This window comes from Sinocyclocheilus anshuiensis, unplaced genomic scaffold (genome assembly GCF_001515605.1).
Source record: "Sinocyclocheilus anshuiensis isolate Anshui unplaced genomic scaffold, SAMN03320099.WGS_v1.1 scaffold1893, whole genome shotgun sequence".
Lineage (NCBI taxonomy): Eukaryota > Metazoa > Chordata > Actinopteri > Cypriniformes > Cyprinidae > Sinocyclocheilus > Sinocyclocheilus anshuiensis.
The window spans coordinates 113,273-129,827 of record NW_015539822.1 but is presented as its reverse complement, the minus strand read 5'-3'; the positions used below and the strand labels follow the sequence as shown (position 1 = coordinate 129,827).

Below are 16,555 nucleotides of genomic sequence, written 5' to 3'. Positions count from 1 at the left end.
AATGTACAAAATGTACAAATGGTTAACATTGTTTGTGTCATATCAGTCAGAAAAGCAGTTCTGGGCTTTTTTTTTTCTAAAAAAGTAAGCTAACTTAGTTGTTATTCTTGGCTGAATAACTTTAGAAGGTTTAAAATGCCCTTTAAAATTAAATATATACACAGTTTGGATTAAATGCTATTTAAAAGCGAAGGAAAACAAGGAAAAGAGGGAAAATTCAAACAAACTAAAAACGAACAATTGCTTTATGCCGAATTACCGCTATTTGAAAGTGTAAGTAAAATGCGCACGCCGCTTTTGCAAATTTCACTGGTATTGGTACCGAATACTGAAATTTTGGTACCATGACAACACTAGGCTGTTGGGTTGTTTATCTTGTTTGTTTGGATGAGTGGGTGTTGGTTTGTCTGTTTGGATGGATGGGCAGATGGGTACAAAGATGGAAGAATGGGAAGATGGACAGATGGATGAGTGCGTACTGGAAGGATGGAAGGATGGACGGGTGGGCGGATGGATACATGGATTGATGAATGGGTACATGGATAGTTTAGTGCAAGGGCGGATGAATAAGTGGATGGGCGATAGGCTTGCCGCATAGATGGTGCTGACGGTGATACTGTTGTTAAGCTGCAACACAGGGGTTACATCACATGCCCAACTCACTGACCCCCACCGTCATTTAGATTTTTTATAGTAATAAAAATCCTATTTGAAAGTGTAAGTAAAATGCGCACGCCGCTTTTGCAAACTATTTAAAAGCGAAGGAAAGCGAGGAAAAGAGGAAACGCCCCTGCCCCCATGGTGATACTAGTATTATCAGTGTTGTCACATGTCGATTAACCGGTGGGAAAATTTCCTCACCGTCACAACCCTAATGGACGAACAGACAGATGAATAGTTTCTCAGAGGGAAATTTAGGTTGTCTCATAGTAATGACACATGAATTACACCAAAACCAAACAATTAAAACACACACTGTTAAAACGGCATATCACAAAATTAAAATATCCGTTTTGGCGCTGTTTAATGTGGAGTGACAGATCGCTGTAGCACCTCAGTTCAACAGACGAGGCAGCATGAGGCGCACGTGAACTGATCATCGCCTCCACATTAATACCACGCAAGTATGTCAATATAATGTCTTGTAAACAATGTCATGTAACGTCACATTTACCTCAGAAATCGGTGACCATAAACTCATTAGTCAGATAGAAAAATAAACTGTAGAGAAGGGCTTTTTGCTAAATATATGCACTATATAACATATTCATTATACATTTTTTTTAAAGATTTACTGTTCTTCAATGTTTATGTTTGAATAAATCCATCTAGTTTTTATGACAGCCACCATTATGTTTATATTTCAAAAAACGAATTGAAGTAGAAATATTATTTAATTGTAACTTATTTTAAAAACTTCATTAAGTGTAATTTTAACAAATCAGTCCAATTTAACCTTCAATGCTATAGTAATGTGTACCAACTGACTCTCATGTAGCCTATATTTTACAGCATTAGTTGAGAGATTTTTTTTTCCTTGAGAAAATTTGGCATGTACTGTACCATATCCAAAATAATCGATATTGAATCGAATCGAAAGCTTGTGAATGAGAATTGAATCGAATCATGAAATTTGTCAAAACCCAGCCCTAATAATTATAAATTTATAATTTCCTTCATCAAAACACATTGTTTTAATAATTTCTGGCTTTGTTTTGCATTACATCCTTAAACCACGAAGCAAGTGAAATGACCACTAGTAGAGGACACATGGCTCATCTTTTGAGCTAGTCTATATTAAGGCCAAGCTTAAGAGATTCACTTTTTCTCAAGAGTGGTAGGGAACAAATCTTGTACCTCATGCACATGGAAACAACACACACATTTGAGGTCATGAATTGTGGCAAGATGTGCTGCCTGTGAGATGGGATTTGAGGTTTAGATGTTCACCAGTCTGTCCCATTTCATCTGGGCGAGCGAGCTGGTTTTTGTTCCATTTTCACATTTATATTTAGAGCAAAAGAACAGCCTGGGCCATCATCAAGACAGTGTGCGTGTCTCTGAGAGCACTAAAAATACTTCCAATAGATTGCTACCTATGTCCTAATGTGGGTTACCCACACAAAATACCATGATATTCTGAGCTAACAGACAAAACCACCCAAATAATGACCACCTGATTGACTTCAGTAGCTCATACTTGTGAAGTCAATCTCCCCTTCATTTCCCAAGGGATGTTATTTTTACTCAGTGGTCAATGAAGACAGACAGAGAGTCAAGAGAATATACCCACTCGCAGGACAAGCACTGTTAATGCCATTTACATCTAAATAACCAATTAGCTAATGCACAAACAGAAACCTTTTCAAGTGTCAAAGGGATGAATGCATTATGACCTTGTCATGAGTTTTGTTACAAACAGTTATTTGATTAAAAATAATAAAAATAAATAGATTAGCATTCTCAAACACAGTAAGTGTAATAATTAGTAAGATTACATGTTTGCCATGGTTTAATCAGCACCATGTGACTAAATAACTTTAAACTCCAAAAGCAGTTTACATAAATTCCTGCAAGCTTTCATGGAGCACCAAAAGTCAAACTAAACATTTTCTCACACAACTGAGGGAACTCCTTAGCTCTTGGTCAAACTCCTGATAAAATGCTGCCTAATGTCACGGTTACATAAACCCTATTCATACACATTTAATTTGGCTTATTACGTGTAGCACAAATTATTGTTTCATTAAACGAGAAAACTCATTTTAAATTTTTAATTGTACCTTATTCAATAACTATGGGTGCGACTGTGGAAAGTACTAGCACACTGACGCAAACTTAAACCTGAGTATTTAACTTAATTAGCATTGAGCTAGTTTTAAATATTACAACGATTTAAATATCTTTTTGTCGTCGTCTTAGTAGAGAAAAGTGTTAATATTCCATATATCATGTCATTTCTCATGTCATTTACAATAATGAAAAACTTAATGTTACCAAATTTACTTCTTAAAAACTGAAGAAGATCTCTGAGCAGTTTGGATACATTTGACCAAACGCTAACATCTCTTATTTAAAAACAAATCTGTAATTTAAAAAAAAAATCTAAATAAATAAGAAATTAGCGTGTTGTGCAGTTGTTGAAACTCGACAACATAGGGAGAAATTTACAGAGAATGGCTCATTCAAATGAGCAGTAAGTCCAAAACAAACTAATTTAATAGAAAACAACAAATTATTTTTAACTGAATTGTATTGTTAATGCAGGGTATTTATTTTAATAGTAGCTCTGTTATTTGTTTGATATGGCTGTGCTAGTTAGCTTATAGCATGTTAGCCACAGATCCACATCCTCGATCTGGATTATTTCAGGAAAACCTTCACATCATAGATCAAATAATTCAATAAATTACACAAACACAAATCTAATCAATTACATATATGTTATATTTACAAACTAACATCTATAATAGATGAAATGACTTTTGTTGTTGTAGAACAAAAGGCTTGATTGAAGCCAGTAAACACACGGAATCAATCCAGTGCTAGAAAAACAGTGGATGCATGGCAACGGATCAACATTAAAAGACAAAAAAAAACACACGACTCCATATCATTGTAGAAACATAATGGTTTAACGTTAATTTACCTGGAGGGGCGGATAAGCCCGTGTCGGGTGGACCGGCGGACGCCATTTTGATTCGGGTTTACTGTCTGGACCCGATCCCTGACCGGAACCAGACAGACAGACTAGTGTCCGGTTCCGCTCGGTCCGACTCTCTGGCACCCTTTACTATAACTTATATATTACAAAACGCGTTTCTAACAACTATCTACACAATCTGTATAGATATTTTATACGAACATCTAATTTATCCAAATGGCAAATTATATAATATCCGCGCTTTATATATAGATACTGACGACAGTCTTGCCTAGTGAAAGTCCCATTAGTTTGTGAAACAAACGCGCCAAGCCTTTATGTACAGTGCTAAAAATAACAAAACTGTTCACAGAACAGATAACATCTTGGACAGGTTGAGCATGCATGACATTTGAAGTCCTTGCACACTGGGAACAAAATAATTGTTTAAATTTGAAATAATAAATCTAAAAAATACATGTTATAATGCATGTTATTTAAAAGTAAAAGAGACAACTCCCTGCTGAAAAAAAATACCCTATGATTGTTGGCTGGTCTTAGCTGGTTTAAGCTAGTCAAGCTGGTCTCAAAAAGCTGTTTAAGTCAGGCTGTTTATGCCTGAAATGTAAGAAAACCACCCCTTCTTTATTACAGTCTATTATAGTATTATAGTTATTATATCGTTGTCTGAATGTGTGTGTTCACACATACACATATATATATATATATATGTGTATGTGTGAACACACACATTCAGACAACGATATAATAACTATAATACTATAATAGACTGTAATAAAGAAGGGGTGGTTTTCTTACATTTCAGGCATAAACAGCCTGAGTATGTGTATATATATATATATATATATATATATATATATATAGTATTTTAAATGTAAATGATATTGTGTGAGAACAACATACAATCACAGAAGACTTTTATTTATATATTATATACATATATAATTATATAAATATAACATATGTTATATTTTTGGGAACAGAGGGGACACAGTGTAAACAAAACATTTTGAACTGTCCAAGCAGTTCTTTTTTTCTTTTTTTTAATGCTGAAAAATGTCTCTTGATAATCTGTAAGACATTTTGCAACAAAACTGCATAAAAGACATAAAATGCATTTTAAAAGACAAACAAAAAGTGGTACAGGTTTGCTTCAACTCAAGTGTACATATATTGAAATGTGTGCGCTCTGTAAAAAAGGATCCACATTCAGAGATCAGATCAGGGATTCTGTCTGACTCAGACCAACAGAAGCTGAGGGCAGTTCTTCCTCCTGCTGTCTTTATCTGCCTTGCCGATATAGCGCAGGAGCAGCTTTGTGGCACATTTAACACGGTTTTTGATTTTGGGTGCACAACAATGAGGCTTCACCAGCTCCTTCACTTTACACATATCATTCAGGTGCCTGTCCAGCTAGAGGAAAATAATACAGACAATTTTAATGTAAAGACAGTGAGCCAGTGATAAGAAAATGTGCATTTTTGCTGTGTTTAATCTTTTAGCCATTCGCTCTCTTAAAAAGAGACTGTTTACAATTACATTTCGATTTATTAAGCATATTTAATCATGCATCAATCCAGCTTGGCCACACTCACTTCACTTCAGTCTTGGCCTTACCTCAGCCTCTATACATGCAGGTCTCTCCTGTAATACTAGAGGGCAGCACCGTTCAACCATTTGATCCACAGAAAAGGGGAACCCCTTCCTGTGGGCGATAAATTAGATTTCAGTTACTAGTTCTTGAAATATTTTATAAATATTTCCATTTTCCAGTACCTACAGTTTGGTGCATGTTGGTAAAACCAAAAATTAAGTTAATAAAACTTTGCAAAATAAAAAATCAGACTTTTAGTTAAATATATATTTGGATTTTCATTGTCCTTGACAATGTTTTGCCATACACAAGGTTAACCACGCCGAGATTCGTTTTTAAACTATCCTTGTTTTGACTAGCGTTCATGGTCAGTGTTGTCTGAAGGGAAATAGATAAACCTAAACAGAGACAATAAAAGCACAAAAACAGCAGCATGGAAACATTTTAAGAGAACAATGGCATGTGTTACTCAACAGAACCTAAAATCAGAATATTCTCACAGTATGAAACACATTTTGAGACACATGAGTTTCTCCAATGGCTCATGCACATACATATTACATTAAAACAGAACACATTTAAAGTAGTTTTACTGTATTTTTGATCAAATAAATGCTTTGGCAAAAAAAACAAAACATTCTTGTGAGTTTATTTGTTAAACATGCAATTTTGAATGAAGAGGGTCTCACATGCTCTGGATAGCCGTATGTGTATGGCATAATGTGTCGAGGGTTGGAGGAGCAGCAGAAGGGCTGAGCTCTCCATCAGTGGATCTATATTCTGGATCTGGAGCAGAAGCTGCAAAACAGGAGTACTGCTCTTCTCCCTTCTTCTTTCCACAACACTCAAACTGCTGTCCTTTGGCTTTCTTCTCATCTTTACAAAACTTATCAACCATCTTCTTCCACTGAAACAGATCAAAAGAGATACTCATGAATATTACTATACTTATGAGCGGGGAAAAAATTCAACAGTTTAATAAGAAAAGGTGATGCCAGTTTTTTCTTTTCAGCTTAAAGGAATGGTTATATTTAGTACTTAGTTCTGATGTGTTTGTTTGTTGATTACGCAAACATATTTTATTTACCAGCTATTGAAAGAGTTCATCTGGAAGTGTTTTCACAAGTTCAGAAATTGTGAATTGAACTGTGAATCATTTGTGATTTGTTTCTCTTCACCTTCTTTTCAGCACAGCGTTGTTCACTCTTTTTCTCCTTACAGCACTGGCTGTATTCTCTCTCGAGGACATTGATGGCCTTCGATTGACGGACCAGCCAGCCGTAGCCAGTGCGAGGAAGACACTTGGGCATGTATCGTGGTCGGATCTTGTGATGAGCGCAGATATGTGCTACGTTGGAGGAATCGGGACGGCCAGGTGGAAAGCTGATGTATGGAACTTCCGACTGCTTCGTGAGTGCTTTTGGAGAAGCCACCAATGAGCTGGATGATTAAAGAGAGAGAGCAATGTTTAAGTATTTATACATTGTCTATTCATTTTTCTTTTCCTCTGTCTCATTTGCAACCCTAAATGTGCTTATTTTCATGGTGGGACGAATGAGTATATGTTACATCACCACCTACAACTAGAATATGAACCAGTGTTGACACATTTCTTCTTTTTATGGGTTGAGAAGATGACACATACTTTTTTCTCTCCAGCTACATTTTTGTCTACATTGAAAAATGTATCTTTGTACAAACATTATGGTTTTGCTCATTTATTTAGGCAATAAGGTGTCAAAAAATCAGCTGGTACAATGGCCCAGTTATGACTGGTACTGTTTTTGACAGACCTATTGAAATCAATGAAAAAATAAAAATAAAAAAAAATTACTTGTGAAAATAAGCCAAGGTGTTTTGTTCTTCTTGGGTATCTTTGCAAATTATTTGCACAATATATAAACGAATCTTGTCTGGACCTGAAGTAACATCATGCAGCAGCATATTAGGGACGGTTGTAAATGTAGAAGGTTTATAAGACTCTTAAACATGAACTTCTTGGATTTTATTGTTTGCCAAATTAGAATTTTGAAATTTGAATATAAAATCTTGTATATTCAAATCTGTTAATAAATGTGAAAGTGAACTTTGAAGGGGGTAAGAGTTTTTTTTCTGTTTAGGTCACCGATTATGTGTCTTTAAACTGTATACTTAAAAACCATATATCATGTGGCCTAACCATTGGAGAACATTTTCCAACATATGCATCTCATACATTGGCAGATTCTTATCGCATGAAGAGTTAATGTAAAATATTTTGTCATGTAATCTAAAAATGTACTTTATAGGTTAACATCTAAACATCTAACTTTTTATTGTAGTCAAAAATGTTTAATACAACTGAATCTAACTACAATTAAAGTTCTTGATTGTTTTGATGTTACAAAAAACATAAGCTGGGAGATGAAATTATTGCTCATGTGCCTTTCTATTTACATTAGTAGCCGCATTTGGGTCTTCAGTTCAGTCTACTTCTTTTCATCATTAAATCAAAAATTGACAGTGTGCCACATTTTATTTTGTGTCATAGATATCATTACAGAATGAGAGCAGAAGAGAAAGAACACTACTTAAACAGTTTTAAAAAACATTTATTCTCAATGTTGTACAGAATTTATTTTAAGCAGTCTTTTCATTATTTGATGTGAACATTTATCACGTGGCATAACCAATGTGGAGTCCAGCAGGATTTGAAGAATACTTAGTCAGGACCACTGGTTCAAAATTGAGAGTATTTACTAGAGATCAATTACACAGGGTAGTAAATGAAGAGAAGAACCCCTCCCTTTTCTTCAGTCATCTTTTATACTCTTTAATAAGAGTGTGTGCCTACATATTCTGTGTTATGTGCGTGACCATTAGCATACCATACCGTACTTTCCCAGCCAATATCTACGAAAAAGCTTGAACATTACCAAATACTGTATGTGCATTTTACAATACAGAGTAAAATGGTACACCACATCAGCATTACAGTTATTTCCATGACTGTATTAAATTTTAAAATAAAAGTTTTTGGAAAAAAACAAAACAATATATGGCATATAACATCATTTTTAAAACATTTTCATTTTTGAGGCTTTTAGATCTGTAAACTACATGAAGAGGGAGCCATTATGAAACAAGAGTAAAATGGTACACCACATCAGCATTACAGTTATTTCCATGACTGTATTAAATTTTAAAATAAAAGTTTTTGGAAAAAAACAAAACAATATATGGCATATAACATAATTTTTAAAACATTTTCATTTTTGAGGCTTTTAGATCTGTAAACTACATGAAGAGGGAGCCATTATAAAACAAATGTGAGATCAAGGCTTACAGAAATATATACCATAAAACAAAAGCTAGAAATGTTTTCTTAACATCTTTCTGTAATACTGATATGTTGTTAAAACCTCAAGCACAGTAAAGAAATATAGAATATAGTAATTAGTAAAAATAACAGTTCACTGACATTGAATCAAACATTGATTTTCAAAAATATATTTTGTAAAAAAAAAAAATAAAAAATGCCCATTTAAAAACTCAAACTAAAAACGCACTGCATTTACTCCAGTAGAAACCTACCCTTTGCAAGCGCTGGAGTTATATTTGAAGCCTCGAATCTTCTGTGGAGTGTTGCCATTTGAGACCTCGGAGGAGACGTGATATGAAGAATCTGAAGCCTCTTTATCAAAACAGCTCCATCTGGCCTTCCCGCTCTTCTTGCAGCAGAAGTAGTGACTGGTCTTAATAGAGAATTCCTGAGTACAGTAGGCAGACAGACTCTTCTTCCACTGAATGATTGGAAAGACAAATCAGAAATCAGAAATAAATATACAAAAGGAAAAACAATGAGGTACATCTACAATGAAAAAGAGAGACCGCAACAGTCATGAGAGAATTATACACGCACAAACAGTCAAAGCTGTTTACTTTGACAACGGTCCATTTCAGACTGCCAATGTTTTGGATGCTTTGGCACCAAAGACTATATATTGAAATGAAAACAAAGAGATTTTGTCTAAAGACCTTGATTGTACACGAGAGTGCAGATCTTTCCCTGGTGCACAACAATGTCCATATAAAGACAAAGTAAACAATAGAACTGAGCAACATCAAAAAATTTAAAAAAGTCAATGTAAATGCAGTAAATTACAAAGGCAAAGCAGGGGAAAATAAGTATTTAACGGTCTTTAAAATATGATTTAGTAAGAAATGTACTTTCTGGTGAAATGCTAGTCCTCCTAGATCTGTGGTCTCTGCTTCAGTAATGTAAGGAATCTGAAAGCAGTTAAGAACTGGATTATTTAAACCAGATGTGAGTGTAAACAAACACTGTGACTCTGTAGCGCTAAAACTGTTTGAGAAAGGCTACGCAGCCTCAAATAATGGTAGAGGTTTGGTGCTGGATTGACAAATGACAGGCGTGTTTAGGAAACCTGTTTGGAAACAGGCAATAGAGTGCTTCAGGGATGATATGTTAGCACTAGAAACAAGTTAGCATTTTAGAACTTCTGGTTCCATCATCCTGAAGTCAATGGGTTGAAAAACACAAGTTTTAGGTTATGGCAAGCTGAACAAATTTTCATGCTTTATTCTACAGCATAAAATGCATCAGTAATACCCCCTTTTGATTTTTTTTTTTTTTACAGCGTTTACTTGTATTAAAATAGGTGGTTGCTAACAAATGGCCAAATGGGACTACAGAGGCTGTTGTGGACATTAAAAATCATTATACAAAATGTTAAACCCATCTACTCACTAGTCTGCTTTTATAACCTCATTATGTTTATAATCACACTCTTGCAAACTATTCTAACTCTATATTTTTTAAATAAAGACTGAAAGAGAGAAGCCTAAAGTCATGCGACGGTGTTGTAGTTTGTTTATAGCCTACATTTAGCTTTCTACATCTGGTGAAAATTCATAAAAGGTGTGTTCATTTGTGAAGATCATCATGATGAACAAAACATGTAAGAATTACATACGTTTGTTAGTGACCGAACTTATTTTCCGCAATAATCCAAAAGCCAATGAAAAAAATCCAATTGGGTTTTTGTTGAGAGAACAAGGGTGATGTTAATTTCCAGGTTGGCCTACAAAAATATGTCATCACTCCAATTCATTTGTTGCTGCTTTCATTTAGTCTGGTGGCATGGAATTCATACACTAAAACTTTAAAGTAGTAGTTCTCAATTTATAATCACAACAGAAGTACATATGAGCTTGGACAGAAGGTCCTGTAAATATAGTCTTGTGAAAGCTACACGTATTATTAGAAGGTGTAATAATGTCAAGACTCTCACCGCTTGTTCAGCACAACAGATTTGCTCTTCTGGTGTTCCATCAATGCCACAGCAGACACCATACCAGGACTGGAGTTGATTGATAGCATCAGCCTGACGATGCTCATGGCCAAAGCCATCCTGAGGAAACATGTCCTTAGGGTACCGGAGCGGAGCTTTACTGAACTGACAGATATCTTGCAGGTTGCCTGTATTTGGAAAGGCTGGGGGGAAATCAACCTCTGGACCCATCCTGGGTCCCCTGGAGCGAGGGCCAAACACTGGGCGACCTGATGAGGCAGATGAGAGATTTTTAAAATGTAAACACCAATTATACCAGAAATTTTGACCGGTTAAAAATCTGTAAAATGCTGCAATTAATTCAACCAGTGCTATATTAATTGAGTCCAGGGCTTCTTAAACACTATAGAAGAGCTTTTTATATAAACGTATAAAATGTTCATCTAAAGACAACTCCAAGTTCTTGCTCAGAAGTCGAGACACACTGGCAAACTGAATCTCAGCTCCCAAACCAAAACACATTATAGCATGCAACTGTACCTATTGGGACATTCTCAGGGTGAAAGTTTGTGACTTCTCTCTGGGTCATGTCTGAAGAGCCTGCAGCTAAATACACACAAAGAAACCAAGGAAAGGATGTAAAACACCATCCAACAAATTCCTTGACTTTTCATTGAGAAACAGCAAGCGATCACTCACCCAACACTTTGGAAAGGTCAGGGATGACTGGTCTCTGCATCATCAAAAAGTCCAGCTCTGAAATAAGACAAAGAAAGTGTAAACTCTTGCTTTACAGATGAAAATAAGTTTTGCCTCTTAAGTCAACATTAATTTTAACGAATCAAAACACATATCCATTACAAATATAAACCAACTGATCAATCAACAGTCACTGATCATGGCCTTACCCTCAGGGGTAAGTGGCAACTCTTGCTGAAGGCCATCTGCGAACGAAAAAAAACAACAATCAGGTCAGGCTCCTGACAAGCACGGCTTTGCATTAGTCATCAGTGATAACATTACATGCGAAACTAGTTGGCAAAAAAGGGCCACGGTCTACTACTGACTGTAGTATAGTGATGTAAGAAGCACAGCTAACACTTCTAGAAGTCATCATCCACTCATTTGACCAAATTAAACTTTTTGTATCTGTGTGGGGAATTTTTACGCAAAATTTCAGATCACATGCCCGCGACAACACGCAGAACAACATCAATGAGCCACACCAGCTTTCAATCTGCGTGTTGCGTTGGTTACATGCAAAGTTATGCTTTTTTTTGAACAACAATGTAATTGTCCATTTTTGATCTGAATGGTATGTTGCTGTATAATAACTGCCTTTAATTAATTACGTATAGTAACTGCCCACTTACTATATTTTTTTTAACCGTGAAACTCACAATCATGCTGAACTAAATATTTGTGGATCCCTACTGAAATAAAACTAACAATAGAAACCATCACAGAAATTCTACTAGTTTCCACTACAAATACCATTACAAACCATCAACCATTAAATTTTTTTTCCTGTGGTGTGTTTTGAGACATATTCCATTAGGATTTAGTGGTTTTAACAAGCCTCAAATAAAAGGCAACAAATTACCAGTAGAGACCCACAGGGACATTACAGTTTCCATTAAAACCAATACAATTCCTGTGATGGTTTCTATAGTTCTTTCACCAGGGATTAATTATTATTAATTATTATTATTATTATTATTATTATTATTATGGTATAAAGTTGAAAATATAATTCAAGCAGACCTTCATCAGTCAGCGTGTCAGTAATTTCCCTTTGGACAGGAGAGTCTGGAAAAGTAGGACACATTGGCATTAGTCATTAGAGGGAAGAAAAAAAAACTTGGATAACATCCAGAACATCTGCAAGCATGTTTTACGTAACTCTGGTATCCATGGGAAAAAAAATCTATTCACAAACAAACACTGCCTTTCGAAACATGACATAAATAAACAACAAATAATTTCTACACTGTCGTAAAAGCAAAAGTAGCCTACTCTATGTCTGAGCTATGTTCTGTGCAAACGACACGAAAACATTAGCGTGACGCAGGCCTAAAAAGTTGCATTTACCTTCCGATGCATCGCACAGAAGAGCGAGTAAAAGCGTCAAATAAAGTCCCACGCCGCGTGAGGAGCTCATGGCCGGTGATGTGTCCTCAGACAAACACTTCTCAGTTGAAGTTAATGTGTATCAGACGCGGAGCCGCTGACCGTGTGTTCACCGTTCCGCTCTTCAGCTTTTAAAGGCAACCCCTCCAGGACGCTTCAAGTTCAGAAGGAGATCATGTGGTGGTGGAGGAGGAGGAGGACCATCTTCAGCTTCCGCAAACTTGCTGACACACTTTAACTCCTTCACAGAAGTTCGCTTCTTTTTCTTTTTTTTTTTTTTGCCTACCAGTAGCCTACGTGCCCCGTTCTATCCTGTACCAGCCTAACCCCCGAAAATATTGTCATGGGTGAGGACGGAAAGGAGGGCAGTGTTTACTGTCAAAAAATACTTCCTTTCCCAATTTTGATCTACACGAGTTGCTTATCTAGACAGATTTGTCAATCGCGAATGACGCTTGTGATTTTTGTGACCTGCTTGGTCGTGAATTGAACTAGCATATTCCTATAGGAAAGTTTTCCAAAACGCTTATCAATGGATAACTAACAATATCTGATTTTTCCGCTATATTTTTGTTCATGCATGTGCAATTGCCTTTAATTAGCCTACATTTAATTATTTCTTATTTCATTAATTAAATTTAGTTACTGCGTTAGTTGTCACTTTCATTCCAGTAAATATCAGGGAAAGGAATTCATAGGCAAGAGTCTATTCTAAAAAAAACAACAACAAAACTCTATTAATTCCACCAGAAAAAAAGTAGTTTATTAAACACACATTTATGTCCCGTGTCAACATGCCCCATTAGTGAGACATTTTGTTTCCACTAAACTATTAGTATTTTCAACAAAATTTTGCAGTGGAACAATTCTGAAACACGAGAACAATTTAATAAAACAGTAGACATTAGTAAGTGAAACAAGTTTCAATTTCGATCATCTACAATGTAGGCTATGTGGCACCCTAAGCTGACAATTATGCAAAATGTCAAACTTTATGAAAAAATTATGAAACTGTTTCATATCTTTTCATTAAAATCTACCTTCGTTATATAGGCTACTTAATTTGATTTTAATTTTTTTATGTAACAGCTGTAACACAACTATTATTTAAAATACTAGAACTGGAAAGTTGAAATTTAGGGTAAATTTTTTTTTTTTTTTGAAAAGGTGTTGAAGCTGACATTCAAAACTAGAGAAAACATCTTTGTAACTGGACCTTTGAGTCATAACCTAGTTACTGGATGCCCTTGTGAATGTGACAAATAACAACTAGCCCTGCTCTTCCTATTGGTCACCAGTCACCCCACACTAGTTATTGTATCAGCGTCAGTCGGTGAAAAAAACCACCTGTTGACTACTAGTTTAGAGACGCAACCCGTTTCGCATAACACACCAGCAGGGTTGGGTTGTCACGTCTTGAATGCATTCAGGGTGGTGTGATGATGTGATGGTTCCTGGAATCCCTGTCTAACAAGTCTAAACATTGTGTAATAATTCGCTTTAAACCAATGTCAAGTAGAAATTCAAAATTACCATTTGTTCTGCCAAAGATTCTGCCTAACACTGCACTTCTAAGCCTTACAGTGGACTCAATGTGGATATGTATGTATAGATATGTCTAACCTGTTTGACACCATCTGATATTCATGTTCACATTATTCAAATGTTCATGTTTAATGGCAACATCCAATATACTAGCATGTATGGACATTGCTGTATGTGTGTTGATTGCACTTGGAGTTGTGCACATTCAGTGTAAAACAATGACAGAGCAATGATGCTTTTTGCAAATATTACCATTTGTTATCTATTATTTTGGTTTCAATCTTGATATTCTATTTCAAAATACTCTTTGAAGAGATTTGCCAACATTATAAACTGAATGATTAGAGCTAAAAATCCTTTATCAAGACAAGGTCATCCAAACCTTTAAAAAACAAAATCTAACCCTAAACCCACTGTGTCATATTTGATATGCAAATTTCCAAAGCCTCTAAATGATTAAAACTTTTAAACCTTGTGCACAATTTACTACATGCCTTCTGTTGTCTCAGCTGATACTTTTCTAGCAAGTAAAAGACATCTTAAGGTCATAGGACATATGCTTTTTACTGTGAAATCTTTAATGATCTTTTAAAGTAAATGTAAAACTTTTGATAAAAATAATCAAATGAACACCTCCTGGACTGAAGCAAGGTTTACTTGATTATTTATGTTTTTATTATTATCTTTAGAAAAATCATGTCAAAGTGTGTATGCTGGCATACACAGGCTTTTGTGGAACATTTATTTGTACATCACTCAGTCATTATTGTATTGCATGGCATTATATGTTTTGCCCCACAATAAAGACTACAGAGCTTTGATCATAGAACGAAGCATTTAAATGTTATCCTACTTTTGTCTTATAAGACATGTTTTTGAGAGCTATAGATTGACAACTGACAACTCATTTTAAGTAGTAGTTTAGTATGAAGAGCTCATTGATTTACAATATAATCTATCAGAATATCACCTTTTTGGTCCTATAAACATCAGCAACTGCATTGAGGTGTTTTTTTTCCTCCTCGAGTGTGAGCTTCATATTCTCATCAAGCTATGAGCCATAAAAGCCTGGTGTATATCAAATATTATTCTCAACAAAAACCATGTATGCAACTGTGTATTTTTTTCTTGTAGATTTTTTTCCCTAAAGAATTAATGTACTGTTCCATTAAAAAAAGAGATATATCCGTTTTGACAGGGTTAAAGATGGTAAAATTAATACTATAATTGAGTCAGTCAATGGTCATTGAATTGTTTGTATCATATCCATATTCTTGATTTTTTTTTCCTTCACTGAATACTCTGTAACTCTCACTGCAGTAATTATTTGTTAGTTATAAATTTTTCTTGAGTAATTCGTTTTAAATATGTATGTTAGGCTACTAAAAGTATACTAAAAATAAATGTACATATTTATGTACTTAAGAAAAATACCCTGCAACTGTACCTTTGGTATACTAAACTGGTATACTTCAAGTCTGCTAAATTGGAACAACTAATTTTGTGCTTGTCCTGAGGTCCAACTAAAGATATACTGCAGTATATTTGATTGTGCTAAAGTGGAACTACTTCAGGTACACTTTAAATATCTTGCATTTAAAGGCTGATGTTATTCAAAGATCATACAATCCTCATCAATAGTGACATTAAAACATATTTTAGGCTTAATATTAAGAAATGTGCATTGTGCACAAGTAGTACTCCAAATAAAGTTTAATTATAATTTTTATATCAGCAAGTTTCGAGCAATATGTAAGTACATATGTGTTAATAGATTTGAGCTATACTTAGTATTAAATAAATGTATTTTAAATATATTACTTTTTTTTACTATGGATGGTATTGAAAAAAAAAACTCTGAATTTGGTTTCTGGGTGATGGCTCACTGATTTTGGCTCCAGGTACAGCTGGCGGGGATATCTCAGATGTGGAAATGAGCAATAGAAACACTAAAATTTCAGAAACTACAGAGCTGGCCCAGATTCAGTCTTTCATTAACTAACGCAACATTGCTGGTGCTAACGGCCTTGGATTGCCCGACAGTGCTGGTATTTCTTATGTTGGTGAATCAGACACTGCTTTGTTTCCCTTGGACACACAGTATCAACATAAACAACGTCATGTGGCACAGGCTATATGCTGCACTGAGAGCCTGGGAACTAAATCCACTGTTTTCATCCACTCTGACATATCTTAGCAAAGTATGAATCGAAACTCTGTGTCAGCAAAATGAGTCAGTGAAAAGAGAAGTAAAAAAAAAAACTCAAACTATATAGGGAAATGCACATTATTATTATTGAGCTAAAGAGTTAAAATTCATTTACAATT

At 35.1% G+C, this 16,555-nt stretch overlaps 2 protein-coding genes across 3 annotated transcripts in view; both read right to left on the bottom strand.

Moving 5' to 3' along the window:
- Positions 1–3,842, bottom strand: part of pip5k1ab (phosphatidylinositol-4-phosphate 5-kinase, type I, alpha, b) — a 25,004-nt gene extending 21,162 nt beyond the window's left edge. Inside the window, exon 1 of the mRNA XM_016480379.1 lies at positions 3,650–3,842. Coding sequence (XP_016335865.1) covers positions 3,650–3,695 — 46 coding nt within the window. The 5' untranslated portion in view covers positions 3,696–3,842. The remainder of the gene's footprint in view (positions 1–3,649) is intronic.
- A 913-nt stretch (positions 3,843–4,755) lies between these two features.
- On the bottom strand, positions 4,756–13,047 carry LOC107684165 (extracellular matrix protein 1-like). 2 transcript variants are annotated; one of them, XM_016480378.1, is made up of 11 exons: positions 12,644–13,047; positions 12,317–12,361; positions 11,461–11,496; positions 11,252–11,308; positions 11,093–11,158; positions 10,553–10,812; positions 8,832–9,040; positions 6,437–6,698; positions 5,948–6,165; positions 5,282–5,369; positions 4,756–5,077 (listed from the first exon to the last, which is right to left on the bottom strand). In XM_016480378.1, the coding sequence occupies exons 1-11, from the start codon at positions 12,711–12,713 to the stop codon at positions 4,904–4,906; spliced, it is 1,485 nt and encodes a 494-aa protein (XP_016335864.1). In that variant the 5' UTR covers positions 12,714–13,047; the 3' UTR covers positions 4,756–4,903. The 2 variants fall into 2 exon arrangements, with proteins under 2 accessions (XP_016335864.1, XP_016335863.1); XM_016480377.1 differs by having other exon boundaries at positions 10,553–10,821; positions 12,644–13,045.
- Positions 13,048–16,555: the final 3,508 nt, after the last annotated feature.

Coding starts and splice junctions, on each gene's coding strand:
- LOC107684165 (XM_016480377.1), bottom strand. CDS start 12,713: ATGAGCTCCTCACGCGGCGTGGGACTTTATTTGACGCTTTTACTCGCT. Junction 11,159..11,251: donor TGACCTTTCCAAAGTGTTGG/GTGAGTGATCGC, acceptor GTGTGTATTTAG/CTGCAGGCTCTTCAGACATG. Junction 5,370..5,947: donor CATACGGCTATCCAGAGCAT/GTGAGACCCTCT, acceptor TATCGCCCACAG/GAAGGGGTTCCCCTTTTCTG.